The following is a 24,366-nucleotide window of genomic DNA, read 5'->3' on the forward strand; positions in this document are numbered from 1 at the left end:
TAGCGAGTAATACTGACAATCACAGGAACATGGTCCGTAGAATAACCATGTATCGTTTAGTAGGACTTGAGTAATACATAGACGTATTAATCGAGTGAAAACGTTAACATCGAGAGACAGATGTGATTGGAGCAGTATGTCGCCACGACATAGGATATATATATACATATTTTACCCATAAGTAAAGAATACAACATTACCTGTACATATTATACAATATAGGACATACTGTACATAATTTTGAGATGAGAGAACACACGTTTCTCACACATATCTCACACATAACTTCATATGTAGAATGTTTATTTCAGTATCCAATCTGTCTTGAGGATATAATTGAATAAACAAAAAGACACTCATTTGCCTTATAGTGCCACTTGAATACAAGGAGGTACACATTTACAGTCGACACCATATATAACTCTATTTTAGGATTAATACAGATTGGGAACTGCGAAAGGGACATTCTCATATACCCATGCTTGATATTTGCTGATATTCACGGGTTGTTATTTCCTCCTATTCTGAAATCTGTGGGGGCTTGTGTTGTAAATATCGCTGCTTGCCGTTGTAATTTCTCTGAGAAGATGTCTGATGTTTTGAAAAAGTGTAAAGTCGTTACTCTATACCTCTTCACAGAGCCTACCCTACTTTCATCATAAATACAAAGCATGTGGTTTATGTTATTTGTGTGAGAAAGTTTCTTTTCACAGTTCTTATATAAATGCTTTTTTCTTTTTTTTTCCTGTCCCACCACCCACGACCCACCGACTCTACACCGACTTGAACACCACTATCGTGACAATAGAGCGCGAATGCACCAGCGACTTAGAGTGCCCCAATGAAAAAGCCTGCATAAATCTACAATGTCTGGACCCGTGCGCGCTACGCGGTGCCTGTGGGATCAATGCTCTGTGCAGAGTGGTTCTGCACAAGCCGCGTTGCTCGTGCCCGCAGTGCTACATCGGCATGCCCCACACGGCCTGCCATCCAGATTCCAAATGCGACACGCTCAATCCCAAACCTACGCCGAGCATCGGTTGTTCCTCCGATTACGACTGTCCGGAGAGTCTCTCCTGCCACTCGCAGACAGGCGAGTGCCGCGACCCGTGTTTGAGTCCTCGGTATACCTGCGAGGTCAACAAGAGGTGTCAGGTGCGGAATCACAAACCTATGTGCGTTTGCAAATACGGCTTCGTAGTCAACGAAATCGGGGAATTGACCTGCGCCCCTGACACACTTACCTGCTCGAGAGACTTCGATTGTCCCTCGAACGCCGCGTGCGTCAATGGGAAATGTCAAAATCCCTGTAACGTGCGAAGCAAAAGACCGTGTCCGGCTGATAAAACCTGCGATGTCCTGGACCACCGTCCCGTGTGCATTTGCACCAAAAACTGCAATCCCTCCCTCTCCATTTGCCTGCGAGACAGTGGCTGCTCTCCAGACTTGGCGTGCCGCAACTATCGCTGCGTGGACCCATGCAGAAACTCCACCTGTCCGGCTGATGCCCCCTGTTACGTGGAGGAGCACAAACCTATCTGCAAGTTCTGTCCCCCCGGCTTTGTGCCAGATACTAAATACGGATGCATGAAAGGTAAACACAATTTCTCAGAACACTATCTGAGTCTTGTCATTTCTCATAGCCGTTATCACATCTTTACATTGCCTGGCCTTACACGAGACATACAATTGCTACTTTTCAGGTTTCCGATCGTACAGACAGCAGAATATGCGCAAAACTTGATTACTCTTCGCCAACTTGATTTTAATTCTTTTTTTTTTAATTTATAAAATCGATTTCGTAAAGTTATAGTTAGATGTACAGATTTCTTTGTTCTGTTGTCTGGACGCATATTTCAGATTCCAAGTTACAGATACAAATTTCCCACGCCCTAAACTTCCACTCTATTCTGTCGAGCTCCTCACTACTGAAGGATTCTTCCGTTACATCTGTCTCTGTAAAGACCTAATAATGTTTCTTACAATCAGCTTATCTATTATATGCGAGCATGCTAACTCTTAATTTGTAGTAATTGAAATAAACTATAAACTTATCTGTAGCCTAGTCTAATCAGAGTCGCTCCCTAATTAGCAGTTTTGCCACTTTATCAGATATTACGTTTACGTTATATTGTATCCGCAGCAGTTCTTCATCCAATGCCCAAGCCAGTTTGCGAGTCCGATGATGATTGCAGCGACGCAGAAGCATGCGTCGAAAGCTCTTGCGTTGATCCCTGCATCAACGAGTGTCAACTGGCAGTTCAATGTCGGGTTGAAGCACACAGGCCTATTTGTGGTTGCGATCCTAACGACAAACGTTGTTCATCTGGTGGTGCAACGTTGCATTCTATAGATTTAGATCACACTTTTGAAACAGTCCACACTACGTTACAAACATCAGCATTCACACTACCCATTTCTACTACGGAGATGTTAACCGTTATATACACGGAGGAAAGCACGGTTGCTTTAACTGACGTTACCGGAAATTTATTGGAAAATATTACTACTGAAACGACAAATGAATCAAATACGACTATTGTACCGACGGAAATTGCTACCGAGTCTCCGGAACGTACGACAACCGTATCTTCGATATTAAGTACAACCGAAATTAATATTTTAAATAGTACTTTAATTTCAACGACAAACGTTGATACTTTAGAGAATATAACATCTAGTCCTTTTACCACTCCAACGTCTGACAGTACTGATTTTAAAGTTGAATCTACTTCAACAGAATATACAACAACAGCAAGTACTGTTACTTCCGAAATCGAACAAACCACTATTTCAACTATGTATAGTACAGAAGAGACTGTTACAGAAAGTATGCCTTCTTCTACAATTGGGACAACAAAGAGTAAATTTGACACTACAACCGAAATAACTGGAATAACTGTCCTTCAAAATGTTACCGCCACTTCTCCAGTTACATTCAGTTATACTGAGATTACTGATATCACTGTTTCTGATCAAAGTACTGAAACAACAACGATTTCTAAGACAACGGAAGCAAGTAGCCTTATTGAAGTTCCTGAAAATATAACTGCAGTTCCTACCACAGAAGTTCCTAATGTAAGTGATGAAGAAACTTTCACAGTAGCAACAACTACACCTTTTACTACTACTACTACACAATATTCTATCACAGAATTAACAGTAAAACCGTTAAAGGAAATCACTGAAACACATATGGAAAGTACCACTAACGCAATGACTACTACGACATTTTTTACGCAAACAGATCATACGATGTCATCTCTAGATATCTTGGAACATACCGAAACATCTACAATAAATATTGAACGTGATACTGCCAAAGAAATTACACAAGAATGGAGCACTGCCAAAACTGGTTCAGTTGATACAACTGAGCCATATATGAAAGATACTACTCCATTTTCCATCATTACATCTGAGTCTCCTATATTTACGACAAATATGATTGATGTCGACAGTTCTCACAAAGGCACTGATATTTCTGCAACAGAACAATCTTCTATTACCGAGCACATTACATCTCAATTTACCACGGAGGAATACTCGACAGAACAATATACTACTTTGAAACAGTACACTACAACTGAAAAATTTACAGGAGAAATTTCTAGTACAGAACATTATAGCTCACCGGAACATACTACAGAGGAACATTCCACCACAGAACACCTTAAGACGTCAGAACAAACGGAACAATATGCTACGTTTGCACAATCTACCGAACAGATCTCCACTACGAAGCAATATAGCACGCCTGAATATTCTACAGAAGAATATTCTACCACAGAACAGTTTAGAACATCACAGCAACCTACAGAACAATATACCACCTCGAAACAAGAGTCTACAGAACGGATCTCTACTACGGAAGAATATTCCACTACAGAATTCAAGACCGAACAACCCACCACATTTGAACAATCTACAACAAAACAGATCTCTACTACAGAACAATACAGCACATTTGAATATCCATCTGAACAGTTTATTACATCTACGCAAGCGACACAATATAGTACAACTGAATACTTCACAGAGGAATATTCTACCACAGAGCAACTTGCTACATCCAAAAAATCCACAGAGCAATATTTGACCACAGAATATTATACGACGCCTGAAATCACTCAGAATAAAACAGAAATGTTTTGTACCTTACATACAGATTGTACAGAATGTGAAACTTGCATCGATGGTCTTTGTCGGAATCCATGTAAAACTGACAATCCATGTCCAGAGAATGTCTTATGCGACGTTGCGAATCATCGGCCTGTGTGCTTGGACTCAAGTACCGAGCAGAGTACGTCTAATTGTAGCGTACTCCCAGGTAAAGATTTCTCTCGTTGGGAGTTCCATAATTGTGGTGTCATTTTATGTTTACTGTCACCGATGTTCTCTACAAACTTTCTCCAGTGAGACCATATTATCGTATCCAGATAAAAATTGGAAGCAACCAATTCTGGAGATTTGTAGACACTGCTTGCCGAATCAGTCATTTCACGAAATGGCTCTCATCGGTGTAAATTCATGAACGAGAATGCGATCGATACCATAAGGGCGGTCTATATAAATCGAACACCTATCTGTCCCATGTGATGACCGAATCGAAAATTGTCAACAGGCAGTCAGACACTGCTTTCCCAAATGCAGACAAAGGACTGCTGCATTAGCGCTCTACGCATGACGTACATTAACGCTTGTGCACGATTTTCTCTTTTACAGCATTTTTGTATCTAACATATGTATAATGTGAACTGCAATTTCAGTCGTCTGCATTCAGAGAAAATTATCTTTCACACGAATTTATTTATTTATATACAGTAATGTTATATTATCGTTCACAAATATAAAATAAAATTAGAATTATTATATAAGTTGTGAAAAAATTAGACCGTCTATGAAAGATAATTTTGCTCAAAGTAGACGCGTCAATGTTTTTTTTAGCCGCTATATTTACTTGACACATGTAACACAAATATCACTATATGCCTTAAAGGAAAAAGTACATTGTCTTTGTGTATTCATGTTTATGTATTGCACTGACAACACCCATGTGATAAATCTAAGTAAATGTGCATTGTTTCATAGCTGCCGTTTTTGATAGAACATATCAAGATGGCAGTTAAAACTGAGGTCAAATAGATTTTTTGTTGGGACATGTACATTAACATTTCATGACGTTTTCGTCGTTTATTAATTCCTGCATCTAATGTACATTTGTTTCGTTAGACGTGAAATGTACAACGCACAACGACTGTCCCATCCAATTGGCATGCGTAAATCACCAGTGCGTGAATCCTTGTGCTTTGGGTAATCCGTGCGACTTCGTCGAAGCTTGCCATGTTCAATATCATAGGCCGGTCTGCGTCAAAGGTACGTTTGTAATTAGATTAGATTGAGTAGCATTTTGCATATCCGCAATAAAGAAATACTTATTATTTTATACGATTCTTTCAGTGGAGACTAATGAGGCGGAATGTCCTTACTGCCCACCTGGTATGCTGTGCGACTCATCGACAAACACTTGCATCAAAGGTTCGTATTACCGCCAGCAGTGTGCTTGGTTTCATTTGATTTTATTTCCAGTCTTCTTTTATAGCCGTCGATAAATTTGTAAATATGTATGTACTGTACATATATCTCGCGTACATATTTCGCAAATTATATGTAAGACCTTCTTCACAAAGCACAAAATGTTCATTCTCGTTATAACTGTCGTGCATGATCATGAAGAATGATCTCCTTGAGATATTCGTCATATTCTTCTGAATACGTTTTTCTCTCGATTCATGATTCGCATACTTTTTCGCACATAAAGATCAAGAGAATCACATTGCTATGCAAAAAAAACTCCCTTTATCTCAATTCTTATACTTGTGCACACACTTCCTGGGGTTACATGGGCTTTCCCACTCTTTCTCCAGCGGGTTGCACTAGCGACAGGGATTGCCCTCTGACAGAAGCGTGCATTGGGCACGCTTGCCAGGAACCGTGCCTAGTTCGAAATCCTTGTGCGGAACACGCTATTTGTATTAATACGAACCACGGAGCGAACTGCAGTTGTGAAGAAGGCTATCACGGAAATGGATTCTCCTATTGCGATTTACGTAAGTTTCACAATGAGATATGAAATCAATATTGCTACTTGAAATAGCCGGCAATAAAATTACACGATATAAATCGATAATATTTTTTCAATTATTTAGAACACTTGATACGAAAATTTAATGCAAATTATTAGGGGTATTCAAATAAGTTAAAGTTTAACGGTTTGACAGGTTATGTCGGGTTAAAGTCGGGTAAAAAGTTAATTTTTAAACTTTTAACCCAAAAATTAACGTGATAGGTTAATCAGTCACTTATGTATTTTGCATAACCTTAAAGAGTAGCGCGCCCAAAGTTAATTAATTAACTTTTTACTCGACTTTAACCCGACATAACCTGTCAAACCGTTAAACTTTAACTTATTTGAATACCCCTATTAATAAATGTATGTAAAAATGTAAATTAACATATCCTATGATTTCAGTGGAAGAAACGAAGAATATTTGCCAATACAACGAAGACTGTCCTCCGCACAAATATTGCGATCGACTCAACAGGCAGTGCATTAATCCTTGCGTCGAATTTGATTGCGGAGATAATGCAAAGTGCGTCTCCAGTAATCACCAAGCGCAGTGTACGTGCCTTCCAGGTTATCAAGGAAATCCTCACATTGGCTGTCAGGAGATAGCGTCGACTGTCGATCCTTGCGTTCCAAATCCGTGCGGTTTGAACGCTTTATGCGAAAATGACAATGGGAATCCTGTCTGTTTCTGTCCGAAAGGTCTAACCGGAAGTCCATTCGAACAGTGCAGTACGTATACATTTTTTATGAAATATAATTGTGACGACCGTCTATATTTAAATTTTATATATATATATATATATATATATATATATATATATAATTCTTTTATATCTTTTATAATTATAACAAATCATCCATTCTTGTAATGTATCCAGTTCCCGAAGGTGACCAGTGCGAAGGTAATCCCTGCGGCGCCAACTCAGGATGCCGAGTGGTGAATGGACAAGTGAAGTGCTTCTGTTTGCCAGGATACGAGGGTGATCCGCCGCATTTCCCCTGTACACTTCCTACTACCTCCTGCGATCCTTCTCCTTGCGGTCCCAATACTCGCTGTTCCGTGTTGGACAATGGCTTCGCGAAATGTACCTGTCTACCTGGCTACATCGAAAGCCCGAACACTATTAGAGGATGCGTGCCAAAAACTGACCAGTGCGAATTTAATCCTTGTGGTTTTGGGGCGAGATGCAATAGCACGAGGGTACCGCCTTGTTACTGTCCAGATCTCACGATTGGAAACCCATACAAGAGTTGTGGAGGTAATTATTGCCAATAATTGAATAGTACAAAATGAAAAGAGTTTATTTCCAAATATTAAAATTATCAAAAATTACACATTTCGTAATTACAATTTTTTAACTAAATCAACTATTGAGTCTGTGTGTATAAATTCCTAAAAACTTTATTGAGCTATTTTAATTTAAAAAAATGTTTAATGTTTTATTATTTGTATTGTGTCTTGTTTATAAATTTTTAATGTATAATATTAAGTTCAAAAACTTTTTGCGGCTTTTACGATTAACATCTTAAATAACATAACTATAATAAAGCATTTTAAACAATTTTAAATACTCAACAATAAAACGTTTTACTATTATTGCAGCACGACCAGCGGAACCATATGATCCTTGTCTATTATCACCCTGTGGCAAAAACGCTATTTGCACGGCGATCGATGGCATAGCCAAATGTACATGCATACCGCCATTTATCGGCAATCCCTATATAGATGGTTGCGAGGCCGAGTGCATCATTAATCGGGATTGCGAAAGTCATTTGGCTTGTTTCAATCAACATTGCAGAGACCCATGTCCAGGCGTGTGCGGCGCTAATGCGCATTGCGAAGTCGTCGATCATCTTCCGATGTGTTCTTGCTTGCCAGGATATACCGGAGATCCGTTCAGGGCCTGCAAAGTAGAGAGACCTCGTATGTGAACATATTTTAGTTTATTATTTTTTATGTGATTTGTTTCATTTGTTATACACAATACTGCACTAATTTAGATGATAGAACATTTTTTCTTAAATTTGAAATATTTAACTTAATAAGTTGTTACAGTTTGTATAATTTTTCAAAATTTTTATGTCTGCTTTTTTCATAAAATATTTTATTATAATTTAAAATCTCTATATATGTGATAATATATAGTTGAATTATAGATTTAAATTAACTGTAATAACAATATTAATGTAACGAAAAGTCTAATTTGGTTTTATTTTTTGTAGTAGTGCCAGATCAGAATCCGTGCATGCCATCACCATGCGGTCCACACAGTATCTGCCGTGTAATGAACGATCGTGCAGTTTGCTCATGTAGCCCGGGTTATCAAGGCACTCCGCCGCATTGTCGCCCGGAGTGTCTCGTCAGCACCGAATGTCCGGCTCATCTGGCTTGCATTAATCAAAAGTGTAATGATCCTTGCCCGGAATTGTGTGGTTTGAACGCTGATTGCCAGGTCATCAATCACAACCCGATCTGCAGTTGTCCTCGTCAATACGTCGGTGATCCATTCACTCATTGTGCTAAGGAAGGTAATACATTATGTTAGCGCACTTTAGTTAAAAGGGGATCTCTGTTAAACAAAGAATGTACCTTTCGAGTTTGTTCTAATTATGAGAAAGTATTGCTAATGACGGAGGAAGTAAGATAGTAATTAAAACTAGTTAGACAATTGATTTTTCCGGCTTTCAAATACATGACGCAAAGCTCTCTAACGAGAAGATTTATGTCGCAATAAGAAATGTAATAAAATTGAAGATATTCATTAAAATTTAATTCTTCGGAAATTAAATAAGTAATGTATTCATTGCCAAGCTAAGGTGAGAAAATTTTTTGAAAAGATATATAATATTTAATATTATATACTGTTTTTTTTCGAGTATATAATATAAAATGGTAAATAATATTATTTAATTCATCTTTTTAGAACCTTTACCGCCAACAACGAATCCTTGTTTGCCATCGCCTTGCGGACCTAACGCTGATTGTCGCGTCCAAGAGGATCATCCGATATGCACGTGTATTAGTGGCATGTTCGGAGCACCGCCGAATTGTAGGCCACAGTGTGTGATCGATCAGGACTGCGTTAGCTCCTTAGCTTGTATTCAAAAGAAATGTTTGGATCCATGCGTGGGATCATGCGGTTTTAACACGAATTGTACGGTGCTGAATCATCGACCTATATGTCATTGTTACGAAGGCTATGAAGGAGATCCTTTCTCAGGCTGCGCTAAAGGTAAGATTTTAACAGTTTTATCTTAAAGTTGACATATTGTTGCATATTCCGGATAAACACACCGGATTTTTGCCCTATAGCTGTTTTCCCAGCGCAATTGCCGTGCGATCCTTCACCGTGTGGTACAAACGCCGTATGTAAAGAGCGTAATGGGGCGGGATCTTGCACTTGTCTGCCCGATTACACTGGTGATCCTTACGAGGGCTGCAGACCGGAATGTGTTCAAAATTCGGATTGCGCTCACACGAAGGCTTGCATTAATAACAAATGCAAAGACCCGTGCGTCGGAGCGTGCGGAATTAACGCGCAATGTCAAGTCTATAATCATCAGCCATCCTGTAGTTGCCTCTCCGGTTACACCGGAGACCCACTTACGTCTTGCCACATACCGATAAGTACGTCGGTGATATTTTTCTGACCTTTCTGACATAGCTATAAATCAGAAGGAGTTTAAACGATTTATAACGTGATCTATTTCTCATAGCGCCTTCAGTACCAGGTGATACGTGCCAACCATCTCCCTGTGGACCGTATAGCAACTGCCGCGTTATTGATAATCACGCAGTGTGCTCCTGTCAACCTAATTACATTGGCAGCCCACCGTCGTGCCGTCCGGAATGCGTAGTCAGCACGGATTGTAGCGCGAACACAGCGTGTATCAACCAGAGGTGCAAAGATCCATGTCTAGGCACGTGCGGTGTGAATGCAGACTGTCGGGTGATCAATCATAATCCAGTATGCATCTGTGCAATTGGCTATAGCGGAGATCCGTTCTTCGGTTGCGTTAAGGAAGGTAAGTTTCAACATTCTTTTAATTACATCGTCTTGAAACTTTTATCTTCAATTTTATATACACTTTCAAATGTTCTCTCATTATTTGAATCACTTGAATTACAAATCGATACAAATAAGAATTGAATACATTTACGCAGTAGTTTATATACAAAACACATACTCTGCCCTAATGTATTAATGCGTAATTATAGAAGTAACACCAATACCGAGACCAAGCGGCAATCCTTGCGTCCCTTCGCCATGCGGACCGAATTCCCAATGTCGAGTGATTGACGGTTTTCCGGCGTGCTCATGTTTACCAAATTACGTTGGCCGCGCACCAAATTGCCGACCGGAGTGTGTCATAAACGAAGGATGTCCCGGAAATTTGGCATGTCAAAACGAACAGTGCGTGGATCCGTGTCCAGGGTCTTGCGGCGTAAATACGTATTGCAATGTCGTAAAACACAATCCTGTCTGCATCTGTAACGAGGGCTACACGGGCGATCCGTTCACGGAATGTATACCCATCGTAGAAGGTATGTGTTTCTTTGCAAAGAGCTTGCGAAGTGTTAAAGTGTTAAAAAATATATGGTTATTCTTATTAGCTATTTATTTCCTAATAGTTATTACCTAATTATATATTAATTAATTGTTTTCAGTGCCTATTACGACGGAGCAACCACGCACACCGTGCAATCCGTCGCCGTGCGGCGCCAACGCAGTGTGCAACGAACGAAACGGCGTTGGATCCTGCACGTGCCTACCGCAGTACTTCGGTGATCCGTACATCGCTTGCAGACCCGAATGCGTGACTAACGCCGATTGCGATCGCAGCAAGGCCTGCCTGAACAACAAATGTGTCAATCCGTGCCCCGGCACTTGCGGCCAAGACGCTACTTGTCGTGTGGTCAATCATGCCCCGATGTGCTCCTGCCTACCTGGTTATACTGGCGATCCCGTGAACGGTTGTACCATCATCGATGTCGTGACGCCGTTGCCCGTGCCTCTCAATCCTTGCGATCCATCGCCGTGCGGACCCAACAGCAACTGTCGAACACACGACGGACACGCGGTGTGCCTCTGTCAACCGGGATTCTCCGGAGTTCCACCGTCCTGCCGACCGGGTTGCATTGTCAGTTCCGAGTGTTCGCAGAACAGGGCATGCATTAATAACAAGTGCGCGGATCCGTGTCCAGGTTCTTGCGGACAAAACACGAACTGCCTTACGGTGAACCATAATCCCATCTGCAGCTGCGCCAGCGGCTACTCCGGCGATCCTTTCGTGCATTGCACCAGGATTAGCACCACGTCGCCGTTGCCAAAAGGGGAAGGTGACCCTTGCTTGCCGAATCCATGCGGCCCGAACTCGCAGTGCAGAGTTATAGGCTCGCATCCCGCTTGTTCCTGCTTGCCAAATTACATTGGTGTACCGTCACAATGTCAACCGGAATGTATTTTAAGCTCCGAATGTAAGAGTCACTTCGCATGTGTCAATCAGAAGTGTACGGACCCGTGCCCAGGCTCATGCGGAGTAAACGCTCAATGTCACGTATTAAATCATCTCCCAGTTTGCACGTGTATGGAAGGATTTACCGGAGATCCATTTACGCAATGCAGCATTATTCCGCCAGGTAAGCGAAGCATCGAGCGGATTATTAATATGAGCTGTTCTGCGAGAAATTAATTACAAAGAAAATCGAAACAATCTGATTTAATAATTTATCTTTAACATTGTTTTATCTGTATAGTTACAGAACCACCAATTACGGACCCTTGCGCTCTATCACCATGTGGTCCGAACGCCATATGCGATAATGGTGAATGCAGATGCTTGCCCGAATATATCGGTAATCCTTATGAGGCCTGTCGTCCCGAATGTATCCTTAATTCAGAATGTGCCCGCGATAAAACTTGCCTGAAGAACAAATGTAAGGATCCTTGTCCCGGAATATGTGGCCAAAACGCGCGATGCGACGTGGTGAATCACATTCCCGTCTGTTCCTGTCCATCCGGATACGTTGGTGATCCGTTCGTCAGCTGTCGTGTTCAACCTAAAGGTATGCAAAGAAATATAGTTTTTTTTATTCGCTTTATAATTAACATAATTGCTATTATAATTATATCGCCACAGATGTAATTATATATTTTACATATTTTTCATAGATTTCTATGTCAGTTTATGTTAATACAAAATTAATTTGTCTCGCATGTATTTCAGTGCCGGATTCTCGAAAAGATCCGTGCTCGCCCTCGCCCTGCGGACCGAACAGTCAATGTCGCAACATCGAGGATCACGCTGTGTGCTCTTGTCTCCGAGGCTATCTTGGTTCTCCGACATCCTGCAAACCAGAGTGTGTCGTTAGCTCTGAATGTCCGCCAACGCGAGCATGCGTAAATAAAAAGTGCACAGACCCCTGTCTAGGTTCCTGCGGTTTGAACGCGAGATGCGAAGTAATCAACCATTCGCCGATATGCAGTTGCCTTCCTGGACAGACTGGAGATCCGTTCAGAAGTTGTTATGATATTCCAAGTAAGAAAAACTATTATATGGTTATAAATAAAATAATTTTATGATATCAATAAAATGGTATGATATATAATTTCATGTTCAAGAATTGCACGTTAATGATGATCGATTTCACCAATTTTGAAAATTATAATGGATGCAAGCTATATTTGCGATAGCTTCGAATAAAGCGCGAATAAATACAATATTTTATGTGTCGTATCAATATTTTAGTACCATCGGAACCTAAGGATCAGGGCGATCCTTGCATTCCTTCGCCATGTGGACCAAACGCACTTTGTCAGAATGCAAATGGACAACCATCATGTTCGTGTCTACCTACGTATGTCGGCACTCCACCGTCATGTCGGCCAGAGTGTTTGATCAATCCCGATTGCCCGACGGAAAAATCTTGCATAAACATGAAATGTAAAGATCCATGCCCGGGATCCTGCGGGGATAACGCTGAATGCAAAGTAGTGAATCACGCAGTGACTTGTTTGTGTCAGATCGGTTATGCGGGCAATCCGTTCGTGCAATGCGTATTAGAAGGTATGTTCGTTCATTTATCCTGACGTTTATTTCATTAATTATATCAGCAAAGAGCACCAACATTTTTCTTCAAATTATCCATCTATTTTTGTACGTGATTATTTTTGTACTTCTGCTGCTTATTTCACTTAGAACATAACGTTTTTTTGAGCTAATCAATCTTGAACCAATAAATATCAGACAATTTTTTTCTGCAGAAGAACCAATGAATCCGTGCGAACCTTCACCGTGCGGTGCCAACGCGATATGTCAACAACGGGACAATGCTGGCGCTTGCATATGCATCGATGACTATCAAGGAAATCCTTACGAGGGCTGTCAACCGGAGTGCGTCCTCAGCGCAGATTGTCCTACAAACAAGGCATGCGTTCGCAATAAATGCAAGGATCCATGTCCAGGAGTATGCGGCGTCCGAGCGCAGTGTTCAGTGATCAACCACATTCCTACGTGTACTTGCGAACCCGGATACATTGGAGATCCATTTACGATTTGCACCCTTCAACCGAAAGTGGATACCGAACCTACCGTCAGAGATCCGTGCTCGCCTTCACCCTGTGGACCGAACAGCTTGTGCCGTGCCATAAACAACCAAGCGGTGTGCACGTGCCAAGAGTCTTTCGTGGGTGTTCCGCCGAATTGTAAGCCCGTTTGTGTCGTCAATTCGGAATGTCCCCAAAATAGAGCATGCTACAAATACAAATGTACTGACCCGTGCCCTGGCACGTGTGGAATCGAAGCCAATTGCCGTATTATCAATCACAATCCGCTCTGCAGTTGTCCGCAAGGAAAGACGGGCGACCCCTTCTCCAGATGTTTCCCTGAACCCGGTAATTGATATATTTAATTAACTTAAACTTATTTCGCTTATTTGTTTACGTATGTAAGAATTATATTTAGAAATTATGTATTGTCAGACGTACAAGTCTAGCGAAAGCAGATCTTGCCAATGCAGTTGATGTTAGTCTGCTGACACATCTGATCAAATTTGTTACCAATCTGTCGATAGACTGCTATCATTTATTATATCATTACTATCATATACGTATTTAATCTTTCAGTTGTTCCGCTACCGCCGATGGATCCTTGTTTCCCCAGCCCATGTGGACTCTACGCGGAGTGCAAAGTCGTTAATGATCAACCCGCGTGCACTTGCTTGAAAAATTATATAGGGATACCACCTAACTGCCGCGCAGAGTGCGTAGTCAATACAGATTGCCCGTCGGATCAAGCTTGTATCTCGGAAAAATGTCGTGATCCTTGCGTTGGCTCTTGCGGCCAGAATGCTGATTGTCGAGTACAGAATCACATACCAGTTTGCTTGTGTCAACCTGGATATTCCGGCGATCCTTTCACTTTGTGCACAGTAATTAAAGGTGCGTATTCTTAGTGCGTAAATTTCTAAGAATGGCTTTGTATACTTTATTGAAAAAAGAAATGCATATGGAGATAAATACAACTTCGAATATTATTCATTAGTATCTGATAGTCCATTCCAATTATATTATATGTATATTGATAAATCTATTTCAAAATAACAAAGTAAAAAATCTTTTTTTCTTTAATTTTTTTTACATTTTTATCGATAAGCGTGATACATTAATGTTGCAGAACAACCAAAGGTTCCCAAAGATTTGTGTAATCCGTCACCATGTGGGCCTAATGCGGAATGCAACGAAGGTATATGCAGGTGTTTGTCTAATTACTTTGGAGATCCGTACTCGTATTGTCGGCCGGAATGCACAATGAACTCAGATTGTCCTCGCGTCAAAACTTGCATCAATCAAAACTGCGTGGATCCTTGCTCAGGCACATGCGGTCGTGATGCACGTTGCGACGTTGTTAATCACGTCCCAATGTGCAGCTGTCCGCCTGGTTACACCGGAAATCCGTTCCTTCTGTGTCGACCACATATACCGGATGGTAAGTTTGTAAATATATTTTATAATAAAAATATAAAATGTGTTGTGAAGTATAAATATAATGAATTAAATGAAACAAAAATAAAATGGTTGTATATATTTAAATATTAAAATGCATATCGTGATTTTTATATAGTATTGTTTTATCTTTTTTCATTTTTTCTGTGTAAAACGGAAACGACTAATATATTCGAATATAAATTTTACAATAAAGTCGAATTTTATTTTTACTTTGATCATTATTATTTCCGATAATTGTCATTTTTATCTTATTTGTAGACACCATTAAGCAGCCTTGCACACCTTCGCCTTGTGGACCAAACAGCATCTGCAAAGTCGTGAGTGATCATGCTGTGTGTTCGTGTCAGCCTGGTTTAATTGGCAGTCCACCCGCCTGCAAATTAGAATGCGTCGTCAGCGCGGACTGTCCATTGACACAAGCGTGTCTAAATAATAAATGCCAAGATCCGTGCCCAGGCACGTGTGGACAGAATACAAACTGTCAAGTGGTTAATCATAATCCAATATGCAGTTGCTCCGAAACTTTCACAGGCGATCCCTTCACCATATGTTATCCGCAACCAAGTAAGCTCCACACTTAGATATTACAGCATTAAACAATTTTATATTTTTGTAATTGGGTTTATGAATTGCAATCGATAATTATAAGAAATAACTATAATCGTAAAAGACTTTACACATTGATTAACATATTAGAATGATCGAATGATATCTATATATAAATTTTTTTAAGCCAAATTTTTTGTTTTTATAAATTTTTAATTAATATCAACTATGCAAATTACTACAGAAAAGCCTACTTTCTTATTGCCTGGGGATTAGTTATTATCTTCTGTACGATATGATTAATTAGTCTTCTGGATAATATTTTAATTGTTTTAGCATTAAATGCAATATTTCTTCATTAAAATATATATTTTCAGAAACACCATCTGTGCCGATAAACCCGTGTCTGCCATCGCCTTGCGGTCCGAACGCGGAGTGTCAAGTCAGGGGTGACAGTCCTGCGTGTTCGTGTATCGAAAATTACGTTGGTTTGCCGCCGAATTGTCGACCGCAGTGCACGATCAATCCTGAGTGTCCGCCGCAGTTAGCGTGTATGCAACAGAAGTGTCGCGATCCGTGTGTCGGTCTGTGCGGTCTGAACGCTCAATGCTCGGTAGTGAATCACCATGCGGTTTGTGGGTGCATCGCCGGATACACCGGAAATCCATTCAGCGCTTGCGAACGAGTACCTGAGGGTGAGTACACGATCGTTATCTATTATTTCTTTTTGTTACAATCTCTCCCACAAATGACGCCGTTTGCACGCGGGCGCGGTAGGTAAGTACCTTTTATCATCGTACAATATGACTAATGGTAATAAGTCAAGACGGTAGCTCAAGAGTTTTTTTTTCTTGTCAAACGATACCGTTGCTCAAAGTTGGCAGTTAAAAATCTTGCAATTTACTGAAATCTTTCTCAAGAGATTGCCCTAGATATTACATAGATAGAGGCATGACGTACCGACTGTTTTGAAGATCAGCTGAAGTTTGAAAAACTGTTTGATGAATATCACCGTCCTGTCGCGTTATTGTTAGATGTGTGCTTATGTAGTTCTAGAAGTCACATCAGACCGAAACTTATGTTTTAACCGTCGCATATAATGAGACGATATGCCGTGCAACAGTATCGCACAGTCGCAAAGAGATCTCCAACAGGAGGTGGACAATAAGTCACGTGTGTTAGGTGGTGGGGCCTATAGATATTAGGCTCATAATTGCACTCATCCCCGATTAAAAGTCAATAACATAGGATTATATGTGTGCGTATCCCGAATCCCTACAATTAACAGAAGGAACAATGTGACACGCAATCATCCCTATGCCTGAGCGTACTGACCCAGAAACCTAATGCAAGAAAACAGTAGTGACAGATGGTCACAAAACTGGTGGCGGGGCCTATATACCCAATAGGCTCTTGGCTGCACTCACCCTTAATTGACACTGAGCAACTAAGCGATAGAATATATAATCCCTGCAATTAATTGTTGAAATAATGTTTACTGCACGCACTAGTCTATTAAAGCGAGTCCGTTAAAGACCCACTTACATGTAAGAACACTCTGATATGCTGTGGACCTCCCAATAATCATGCTGCACATACCGTTCCCGAATAGACCAATAACGCACTGATATCGCCACAAAAAGCGTAATCTCTAGAGAAATAATTTTAACAAATCTTAATGAAACGCACTTATTATAATGTAGATCCCAAAATAAGATAGCTGTCCCGTCCCCGAAGAAGTAATATATTGCCAATCACCGTACCTTGTAATTAACTCGAATAATTAATTCAATGAAAGATTGAACACGCTTGATGAAACAATTGCTATTAGAAAACGTCACCCACTAAAACCGTCAGTTATCTCTCCGAGATACTCGTCAACCCGATGATAACTCAGCATTAAAACCACGCAAAGCTATATTACGTCGTACTACCATATGAGGCTTATTGCTTGTTAGGAATTCGATTTAATCGAAAAATGCGAACGCGAAGGAAAATAGACAAAAGTAAAACAAAAAAATCCCTCAGCCTATCACCAGCTTTTGGAGAAGAACGCTGCATGTTTGATTAAGTCTAAGTGAAATTTCTCTTTATATCAGATACGTTCCTAGACATTAGAAAACCGTGCGAGCCTTCCCCTTGCGGCCTCAATGCCGTCTGCCGCGAGAACAACGGCGTTGGCTCGTGCACCTGTCTGCCGGACTATCTAGGTGACCCCTACGAAGAATGCAGACCCGAGTGCACGCAAAATTCTGACTGTTTGACAAGAATGGTGTGCGTGAGCCTGAAATGCAGAGACCCTTGCCCAGGAACATGCGGAGTGAATGCCCAATGTCAATCGGTTAATCATCTGCCGATCTGTACTTGCATCCCCGGCTATACCGGCAACCCTTTCACCCTCTGTTCCCTGATAGTTGAAACCTGTAAGATTTATTTCCATGTTAGATATTTTATTTATTGTACTTTAAAATTCGGATTTCTAATACTAGCTACATATACCACAGAATTTTCACAAATATGCAGAATTATTTTAGAAAGATTTAGATTTACTGTGAAAATTAAATAAAAAAGAATTTAATTATTTATTATTGATTAAACGTTTCTGATTTTTTCATTTTGCTATTCAAAATAATAAATAATAAAATAATAAATTTTGGATATACCTATTTATTTCCATTTTATTGATACGAGATATATATTTAATTAATGATGAGATATTTAAAAGTAATATTTAAAATTCTAATTTTTATTGTCGTTTCACTTTTAGTACGGATTTGAATTTTTATTTTATTGGGGACAATATATTTAGTCTAAATTCGAACATGAGAAGATCACATTATTGTCCAGAATAATCCGTAGAAAATATTTTGTAACATACGTAATAATATTTTTCTCCATACAGTTCTGCCAGAAACAAATCCGTGCAGCCCATCCCCCTGTGGACCAAATAGTAAATGCCAAGATGTAAATGGCCTTGCCGTTTGTACTTGTCTCCCGAATTTTATTGGCAGCTCTCCCAATTGTCGTGCCGAATGCGTTGTGAACAGCCAATGCTCCCCGGATCTTGCTTGCATCAATCAGAAGTGTATGTCGCTCTGTCCGGACCCGTGTGGAATAAACACGCAATGTAAAGTGATCAATCACAGCCCCATCTGCGTCTGCAATCTCGATTATACCGGGGACCCCTTTACAAGATGTTTCCCCGCCCCACGTAAGAACTTGGTCTATCTTATCAGCTTCATTCATTTCTGCCATAAGTTCACGGTCATCAACTTCACTTATTCGTTCATTCACGTCCGAAGTTCACGGCCATCAGCTTCATTCATCCACGCCACAAGTTCATCTTTCATAATCATATGGCTTAATTTTGAAACTGACTGACGTTGCTGCAACTGTTATTCTCAGCTCAATTTGCTCTAATATGTCATAATATCATATTATATCATAATATCAATCCTCACAAGTTTCATACTATGCGCGATAATATCGTATGGTACCTATACAATGACATCTCATTATTTTTTTATGACACTTCATTATTTTTACTCTCATGCATAAATGCAATTGATTTGTTGCTGATATCGACATTTTTACAAACAAACGGCGAGTAGTTTGTTACGTCTGTTTTACTCTTGGATTTCAGAACCGCTAGATTTTCCCGTAGCCCCCAAAGATCCCTGCTTGCCGTCCCCGTGCGGCGTATACGCGGAGTGCAGGAACATCGGTGGCACACCGTCGTGTTCTTGTCTGCCGACCTACAGAGGATCACCGCCAAATTGTCGCCCTGAATGCCGCGTGAATTCCGAATGCCCGATGAATCTCGCCTGCAGCAATGAAAGATGCAGGGATCCCTGCTTAGGTTCCTGCAGCATTACTTCATTGTGCACAGTCTATAATCACGTACCCGTGTGCACCTGTCCCGAGGGATACACCGGTGACCCTTTCAGTAATTGTTATCCCAGACCGACAAGTAAGAGACTCCAGATTCTAAAGTCATGAAAGATTTGTTTCGAAGAAAAATTTCGCGAATTGTAACGCACGATGTTTCTTGAATTAACGTTTTTAGAATTTATTAGTTTTAGTTTTAGCGAATGTTAAGTGAAACAAGAGAATTTCAACTTGCTCAGATATGAAGAAATCTTGGAAAGATATTTTCAACTTTTTAATGAATTTCTTATTAATGTTCGTGTAGTTTGGCTTGGTCAAGATTTTGTTATTTATCGTTTAAAAAACAGGAACTGAGATATCTCCAACAATGCACGTGTAATGTTTTAGACATTCTTTAAATTTTTTAAACAAATTTTTCTTTACATTGTTTTGCTTCAATTATATCATTAAGCATTCACTAGATATTTAAATTTCGAGAAATAGAAATGTACATTAGATACGAATACAATGGCTGAAATGTTGCGTGGAAGTTATGCGTTACATACGTGAAATTTCGTTTCGGGCTCCGTCATGACATTCAGTTCCTCATCCGCATTCTTTTACAGCGGCACCTGCAGTTATCGACCCTTGCAATTTGAATCCTTGTGGACCGAATGCACGATGCAACAATGGCATCTGCATATGTTTGCCTGAATACCAGGGTGATCCATATGTGGGTTGCCGTCCCGAGTGTGTCATGAATACCGATTGCGCTCACGATCGTGCGTGCGTGCGTAACAAATGTGTGGATCCCTGCCCGGGCACGTGCGGTCGAAATGCATTATGCTCCGTATATAATCATGTGCTTATATGCACCTGTCCGACCGGAATGATCGGCAATGCCTTCGTTCAATGTTCCATAGTTGAAGGTATAATCAATGCGATCGATCTGTAATTTCTACGAATGTTTATCGATAATGATAATCGTAGGGTTCAGTCTTCTTGATGATATTTGTAAAATATGAATGCTCCTATCGCTATTATATTTCCACAATTTACAGATTTTTTACTATTATCGTTATTGATATCGCTTGCGTTATCTTTTTGAGAGCAAAGTATAAGATCGCTATTATATTGAATGTTAGATACCCCGAAAGGAGATCCCTGCTCACCCTCGCCCTGCGGACCCAACAGCGTTTGCCGAGAGAACAACGGGCAACCTGTATGCTCGTGTGTGGCGGGATTCCGTGGCGTACCGCCAGCATGCAGGCCGGAATGCACTGCCAGTTTTGAGTGCCTTCTGACAGAAGCGTGTAGCAATCAGAAATGCATAAATCCCTGTCTCGGTGCATGCGGAATTCAAGCCACATGCCAAGTGATCAATCATAATCCCATATGTAGCTGCGGAGAACTCACCGGAGACCCGTACATTCGATGTATCCCACGACGTAAGAACAAATACCAATTACAAATATCAATTACCTGCATTAGGCAATTAACACTGATATCAGAGTGACATCTGTTTTAATGGTTCCAACGCAGATATGTGGATATAGTATAGAAATATATAAAAGAAAATTTTCTGTTTTCTTCAAGTTTCAAACGCATTAAAAATCAGTGATTTTACGCAGATCGAAATTGAAAATAGTTTTATTATTTTACATAATATTTATTATTACAACAAACAAGTATAACAAATATTTTATAAAAATTTAAAAGAATTTTTATTATCAATACTTGGTTTGATTTTATCTAACATCTCGAGTAATTCATATATTTCGAAATGATCATAATATGAATTTTGAGTTTAAAATTTATTTAATTCCAAAACTTTTTTATTCAACATTTTTTCTTTCCATATTAGCACCCGAACCTGTGTTGCAAACAGACCCCTGTGTGCCATCTCCTTGTGGAGCGAACGCTGAGTGTCGAGTTATCGGCGATGCTCCCTCGTGCTCGTGTTTAGCTGGATTTTTGGGTTTACCACCGTATTGTAAACCAGCATGCATTAGCAACAGTGAATGTCCTGCTCATTTAGCATGCATGAATCAGAAGTGTAGGGATCCTTGCGAAGGTTCCTGCGGGGCCAACGCCGAGTGTCGTGTAGTAAGCCACACGCCCATGTGCGTTTGTCCTAACGATTTCACCGGTGATCCATTTACGCAATGTATACTGAAACAACGTAAGCATCGATTTTACACAGAATTGAAATTATATTTAGATCCGAGCAAAACGTAGGAAACATTTAGTTTTCGACTTTTAATCGATCATAAAATCTCGTTAAGACTTTCAGATATAACGTGAGTTTGCCTTTCTTGAAAAAATATCGCAACAAATAGGTTTGAGATGTTTCCTAGTTTATATTCTGTTTTCAGCCACACCAGTCCCATTGTCGCCCTGTAAACCATCACCTTGTGGCTTTAATGCCGTTTGCAAGGAACAGTTCGGTGCTGGATCTTGTTCTTGCTTACCAGATTATGTCGGCAATCCTTACGAAGGATGCCGCCCCGAATGTACCATTTCGTCAGACTGCCCCGCGCATTTAGCTTGTATCGGATCAAAATGTCAGAATCCATGCCCCGGTTCATGCGGCATTAATACCAATTGCCAAGTTGTCAACAATGTCCCCGTTTGCACTTGTATCCCTGGTTACACCGGCAACCCATATATAAACTGCGTTTATCAGACTCTCAGCAGTAAGTAACGTTAAATGAGCGTAAGAGAGAGAAATCAAATAGAGTACAAACCAAGACAAATAATAGAAAATTGCATAATAAGTGGCGCTTTAAATACAATATATTTATAGTTTCCGATGAGAAGCGTGAACCATGCAAGCCTTCCCCTTGTGGCCCCAACAGTCAATGCGCCGATAATAACGGTCAAGCTGTCTGCTCCTGCTTGCCCCAGTTTATCGGAACTCCGCCAAATTGTAGACCAACATGCTTAGTAAATTCAGAGTGCGGATCGAACCGAGCATGTGTGAATCAAAAATGTGTAGATCCGTGCATCGGCACCTGTGGTCGCGATGCTCAATGCAAGGTCATACATCACAGCCCGATTTGTGTCTGCGCAAGCGGCTTTACGGGTGATCCATTCATCTATTGCTTTGCAGCACCAAGTATGTTTTTTAGAACACGATACCTTATAAAAATTTTAAATTTAAAATTTGTCGAAATTAAGTGATTGACATTATCAGTTTCTGATTTATTTTTTTTATGTATATGAAGAATATCAGAGTATTACCTTTCCGTAGTTCCGAAACCAGAAGACCAATATCCGAAGGACCCATGCTTGCCCTCACCTTGTGGCCCCAACGCCTTATGCAGAGCCATTGGTGACGCTCCAGCGTGCAGCTGCATGCAGAATTACATAGGTGTTCCACCTAATTGTCGGCCCGAGTGTTCGATAAATTCGGATTGTCCCGCTAATAGAGCTTGCATCAGAGAAAAATGTAGAGATCCTTGTCTAGGATCGTGTGGCCTCTTGGCGCGTTGTTTGGTGATTAATCATACGCCATCCTGTGTATGTCCTGAAGGATATACCGGTGATCCTTTCGTCAGTTGCAACGTCTTACCTCAGACACCTCGTAAGAACTTGAGTTTCCGTTATGTTATTATTGTAGCAATATGTATTATTTTAAGTCGCTGCAATTTGATTTGTGCATATTTTAGTACCTCCACCCGACCGATGCAACCCGTCACCGTGCGGTCAGAACGCTCAATGCAACAACGGAGTTTGCACATGCATACCCGAATACTTCGGAGACCCGTATGTCGGTTGTCGACCGGAATGTGTGATTAACACCGATTGTCCCCGCGATAGGGCATGCATGCTCCATAAATGTCGTGATCCGTGCGCCGGGACATGCGGCGTTAACGCGGAATGCATCGTTGTTAATCACTTGCCTATGTGCAGCTGTCCAAGAAATATGACCGGTAGCGCATTTGTTTCGTGTACACCTCTTCAAGGTTCGTATGACTCTTGAGCGCGATAGTATTCGCATCGAGAATATTTCCTGATATATAAACGCGGAATACCTATCATTAAATAGATTCGATCATCGTGGAAGAACCATGCAGTCCATCCCCATGTGGTCCGAATAGCCACTGTCGTGTGTCAAATGGCCAGGCGATTTGCGCGTGCATCGCCGGATTTAGAGGCGCCCCACCATTCTGTAAATCGGAATGTCTCATAAGCACCGACTGCGCTCGCAACAGAGCCTGCAGCAATCAAAAGTGCATCGATCCGTGCCTCGGTGCATGTGGATTAACCGCGCAATGTACCGTCGTGAATCACAATCCCATATGCAGCTGCCCGACTTTGTACACGGGAGATCCATTTGTCCAATGCGTTCGGCAACGTAAGGATTTCACGCACATAACTGGAGATTTAAATATTATATTATGCCAAAAAACAAGCGTAACCACCTTGTAACTTGCAGCGGAAGAATCACAGCCACCGATAGATCTCTGTCAACCTTCACCTTGTGGCCCGAACGCGATATGTCGAATCCTCAATGGCGTCCCATCGTGCTCGTGCTCGCCTCAGTTTATCGGCACTCCGCCCAGATGTAAGCCGACATGTATCAGTAACAGCGAATGCCCCAGTCAGCAAGCTTGCATTAATCAGAAATGCCGTGATCCTTGTCCGGGATCGTGCGGTAGGAATGCTGAATGTAGAACTGTCAGTCATACCCCGATGTGCGTTTGCGCCAGTGACTTTACCGGTGATCCATTCATCCAATGTAATCCCCGGCCGAGTAAGTTTCGAAGAAATGTAGCAATAATCGCGAAACATATGTTTAATTTTTTG

General features: G+C 40.8%; 3 protein-coding genes and 1 long non-coding RNA gene across 5 annotated transcripts in view; 3 read left to right on the forward strand and 1 right to left on the reverse strand.

Annotated features, from left to right (window-relative positions):
* Dpy (fibrillin-like protein dumpy) overlaps positions 1–24,366 on the forward strand; it is an 82,644-nt gene that overhangs the window by 44,430 nt on the left and 13,848 nt on the right. For both annotated transcript variants that reach the window (XM_077412319.1, XM_077412320.1), the window contains 32 exons: positions 5,233–5,376; positions 5,461–5,538; positions 5,928–6,110; positions 6,533–6,859; positions 7,009–7,389; positions 7,734–8,057; positions 8,357–8,662; positions 9,058–9,366; positions 9,447–9,761; positions 9,851–10,159; positions 10,353–10,679; positions 10,803–11,774; positions 11,892–12,200; positions 12,362–12,673; positions 12,884–13,201; positions 13,399–14,028; positions 14,260–14,574; positions 14,810–15,121; positions 15,400–15,705; positions 16,065–16,382; positions 17,787–18,110; positions 18,590–18,898; positions 19,331–19,657; positions 20,181–20,483; positions 20,700–21,002; positions 21,419–21,736; positions 21,930–22,250; positions 22,361–22,672; positions 22,808–23,140; positions 23,226–23,522; positions 23,606–23,914; positions 23,996–24,313. In XM_077412319.1, the coding sequence (XP_077268445.1) occupies positions 5,233–5,376; positions 5,461–5,538; positions 5,928–6,110; positions 6,533–6,859; positions 7,009–7,389; positions 7,734–8,057; positions 8,357–8,662; positions 9,058–9,366; positions 9,447–9,761; positions 9,851–10,159; positions 10,353–10,679; positions 10,803–11,774; positions 11,892–12,200; positions 12,362–12,673; positions 12,884–13,201; positions 13,399–14,028; positions 14,260–14,574; positions 14,810–15,121; positions 15,400–15,705; positions 16,065–16,382; positions 17,787–18,110; positions 18,590–18,898; positions 19,331–19,657; positions 20,181–20,483; positions 20,700–21,002; positions 21,419–21,736; positions 21,930–22,250; positions 22,361–22,672; positions 22,808–23,140; positions 23,226–23,522; positions 23,606–23,914; positions 23,996–24,313 (10,569 nt within the window). The remainder of the gene's footprint in view (positions 1–5,232; positions 5,377–5,460; positions 5,539–5,927; positions 6,111–6,532; positions 6,860–7,008; positions 7,390–7,733; positions 8,058–8,356; positions 8,663–9,057; positions 9,367–9,446; positions 9,762–9,850; positions 10,160–10,352; positions 10,680–10,802; positions 11,775–11,891; positions 12,201–12,361; positions 12,674–12,883; positions 13,202–13,398; positions 14,029–14,259; positions 14,575–14,809; positions 15,122–15,399; positions 15,706–16,064; positions 16,383–17,786; positions 18,111–18,589; positions 18,899–19,330; positions 19,658–20,180; positions 20,484–20,699; positions 21,003–21,418; positions 21,737–21,929; positions 22,251–22,360; positions 22,673–22,807; positions 23,141–23,225; positions 23,523–23,605; positions 23,915–23,995; positions 24,314–24,366) is intronic.
* On the forward strand, positions 30–1,970 carry LOC143900640 (uncharacterized). Its single transcript, XM_077412241.1, has 3 exons — positions 30–70; positions 609–1,594; positions 1,861–1,970. Exons 1-3 carry the CDS (start codon positions 30–32, stop codon positions 1,968–1,970), a joined length of 1,137 nt encoding a protein of 378 aa, XP_077268367.1.
* LOC143900642 (uncharacterized) lies at positions 2,158–4,419 on the forward strand. Its single transcript, XM_077412242.1, has one exon. It carries the CDS (start codon positions 2,158–2,160, stop codon positions 4,417–4,419), a length of 2,262 nt encoding a protein of 753 aa, XP_077268368.1.
* Positions 13,911–14,503, reverse strand: LOC143900689 (uncharacterized). Its single transcript, XR_013257854.1, has 3 exons — positions 14,380–14,503; positions 14,122–14,308; positions 13,911–14,019 (listed from the first exon to the last, which is right to left on the reverse strand). It is a non-coding gene; the product is annotated as an uncharacterized LOC143900689 (long non-coding RNA).

This window comes from Temnothorax americanus, unplaced genomic scaffold, assembly GCF_048541705.1.
Source record: "Temnothorax americanus isolate GAGA-0224 unplaced genomic scaffold, ASM4854170v1 Scaffold3, whole genome shotgun sequence".
NCBI classification, from domain to species: domain Eukaryota; kingdom Metazoa; phylum Arthropoda; class Insecta; order Hymenoptera; family Formicidae; genus Temnothorax; species Temnothorax americanus.

Bases quoted from the DNA above. Each gene is read 5' to 3' on its own strand.
- LOC143900640 (XM_077412241.1), top strand. From the start codon at position 30: ATGGTCCGTAGAATAACCATGTATCGTTTAGTAGGACTTGA. The intron at 71-608 runs GTAATACATAGA...GTTTTGAAAAAG, and splicing joins TATCGTTTAGTAGGACTTGA to TGTAAAGTCGTTACTCTATA. The intron at 1,595-1,860 runs GTAAACACAATT...CGCATATTTCAG, and splicing joins TAAATACGGATGCATGAAAG to ATTCCAAGTTACAGATACAA.
- LOC143900642 (XM_077412242.1), top strand. From the start codon at position 2,158: ATGCCCAAGCCAGTTTGCGAGTCCGATGATGATTGCAGCGACGCAGAA.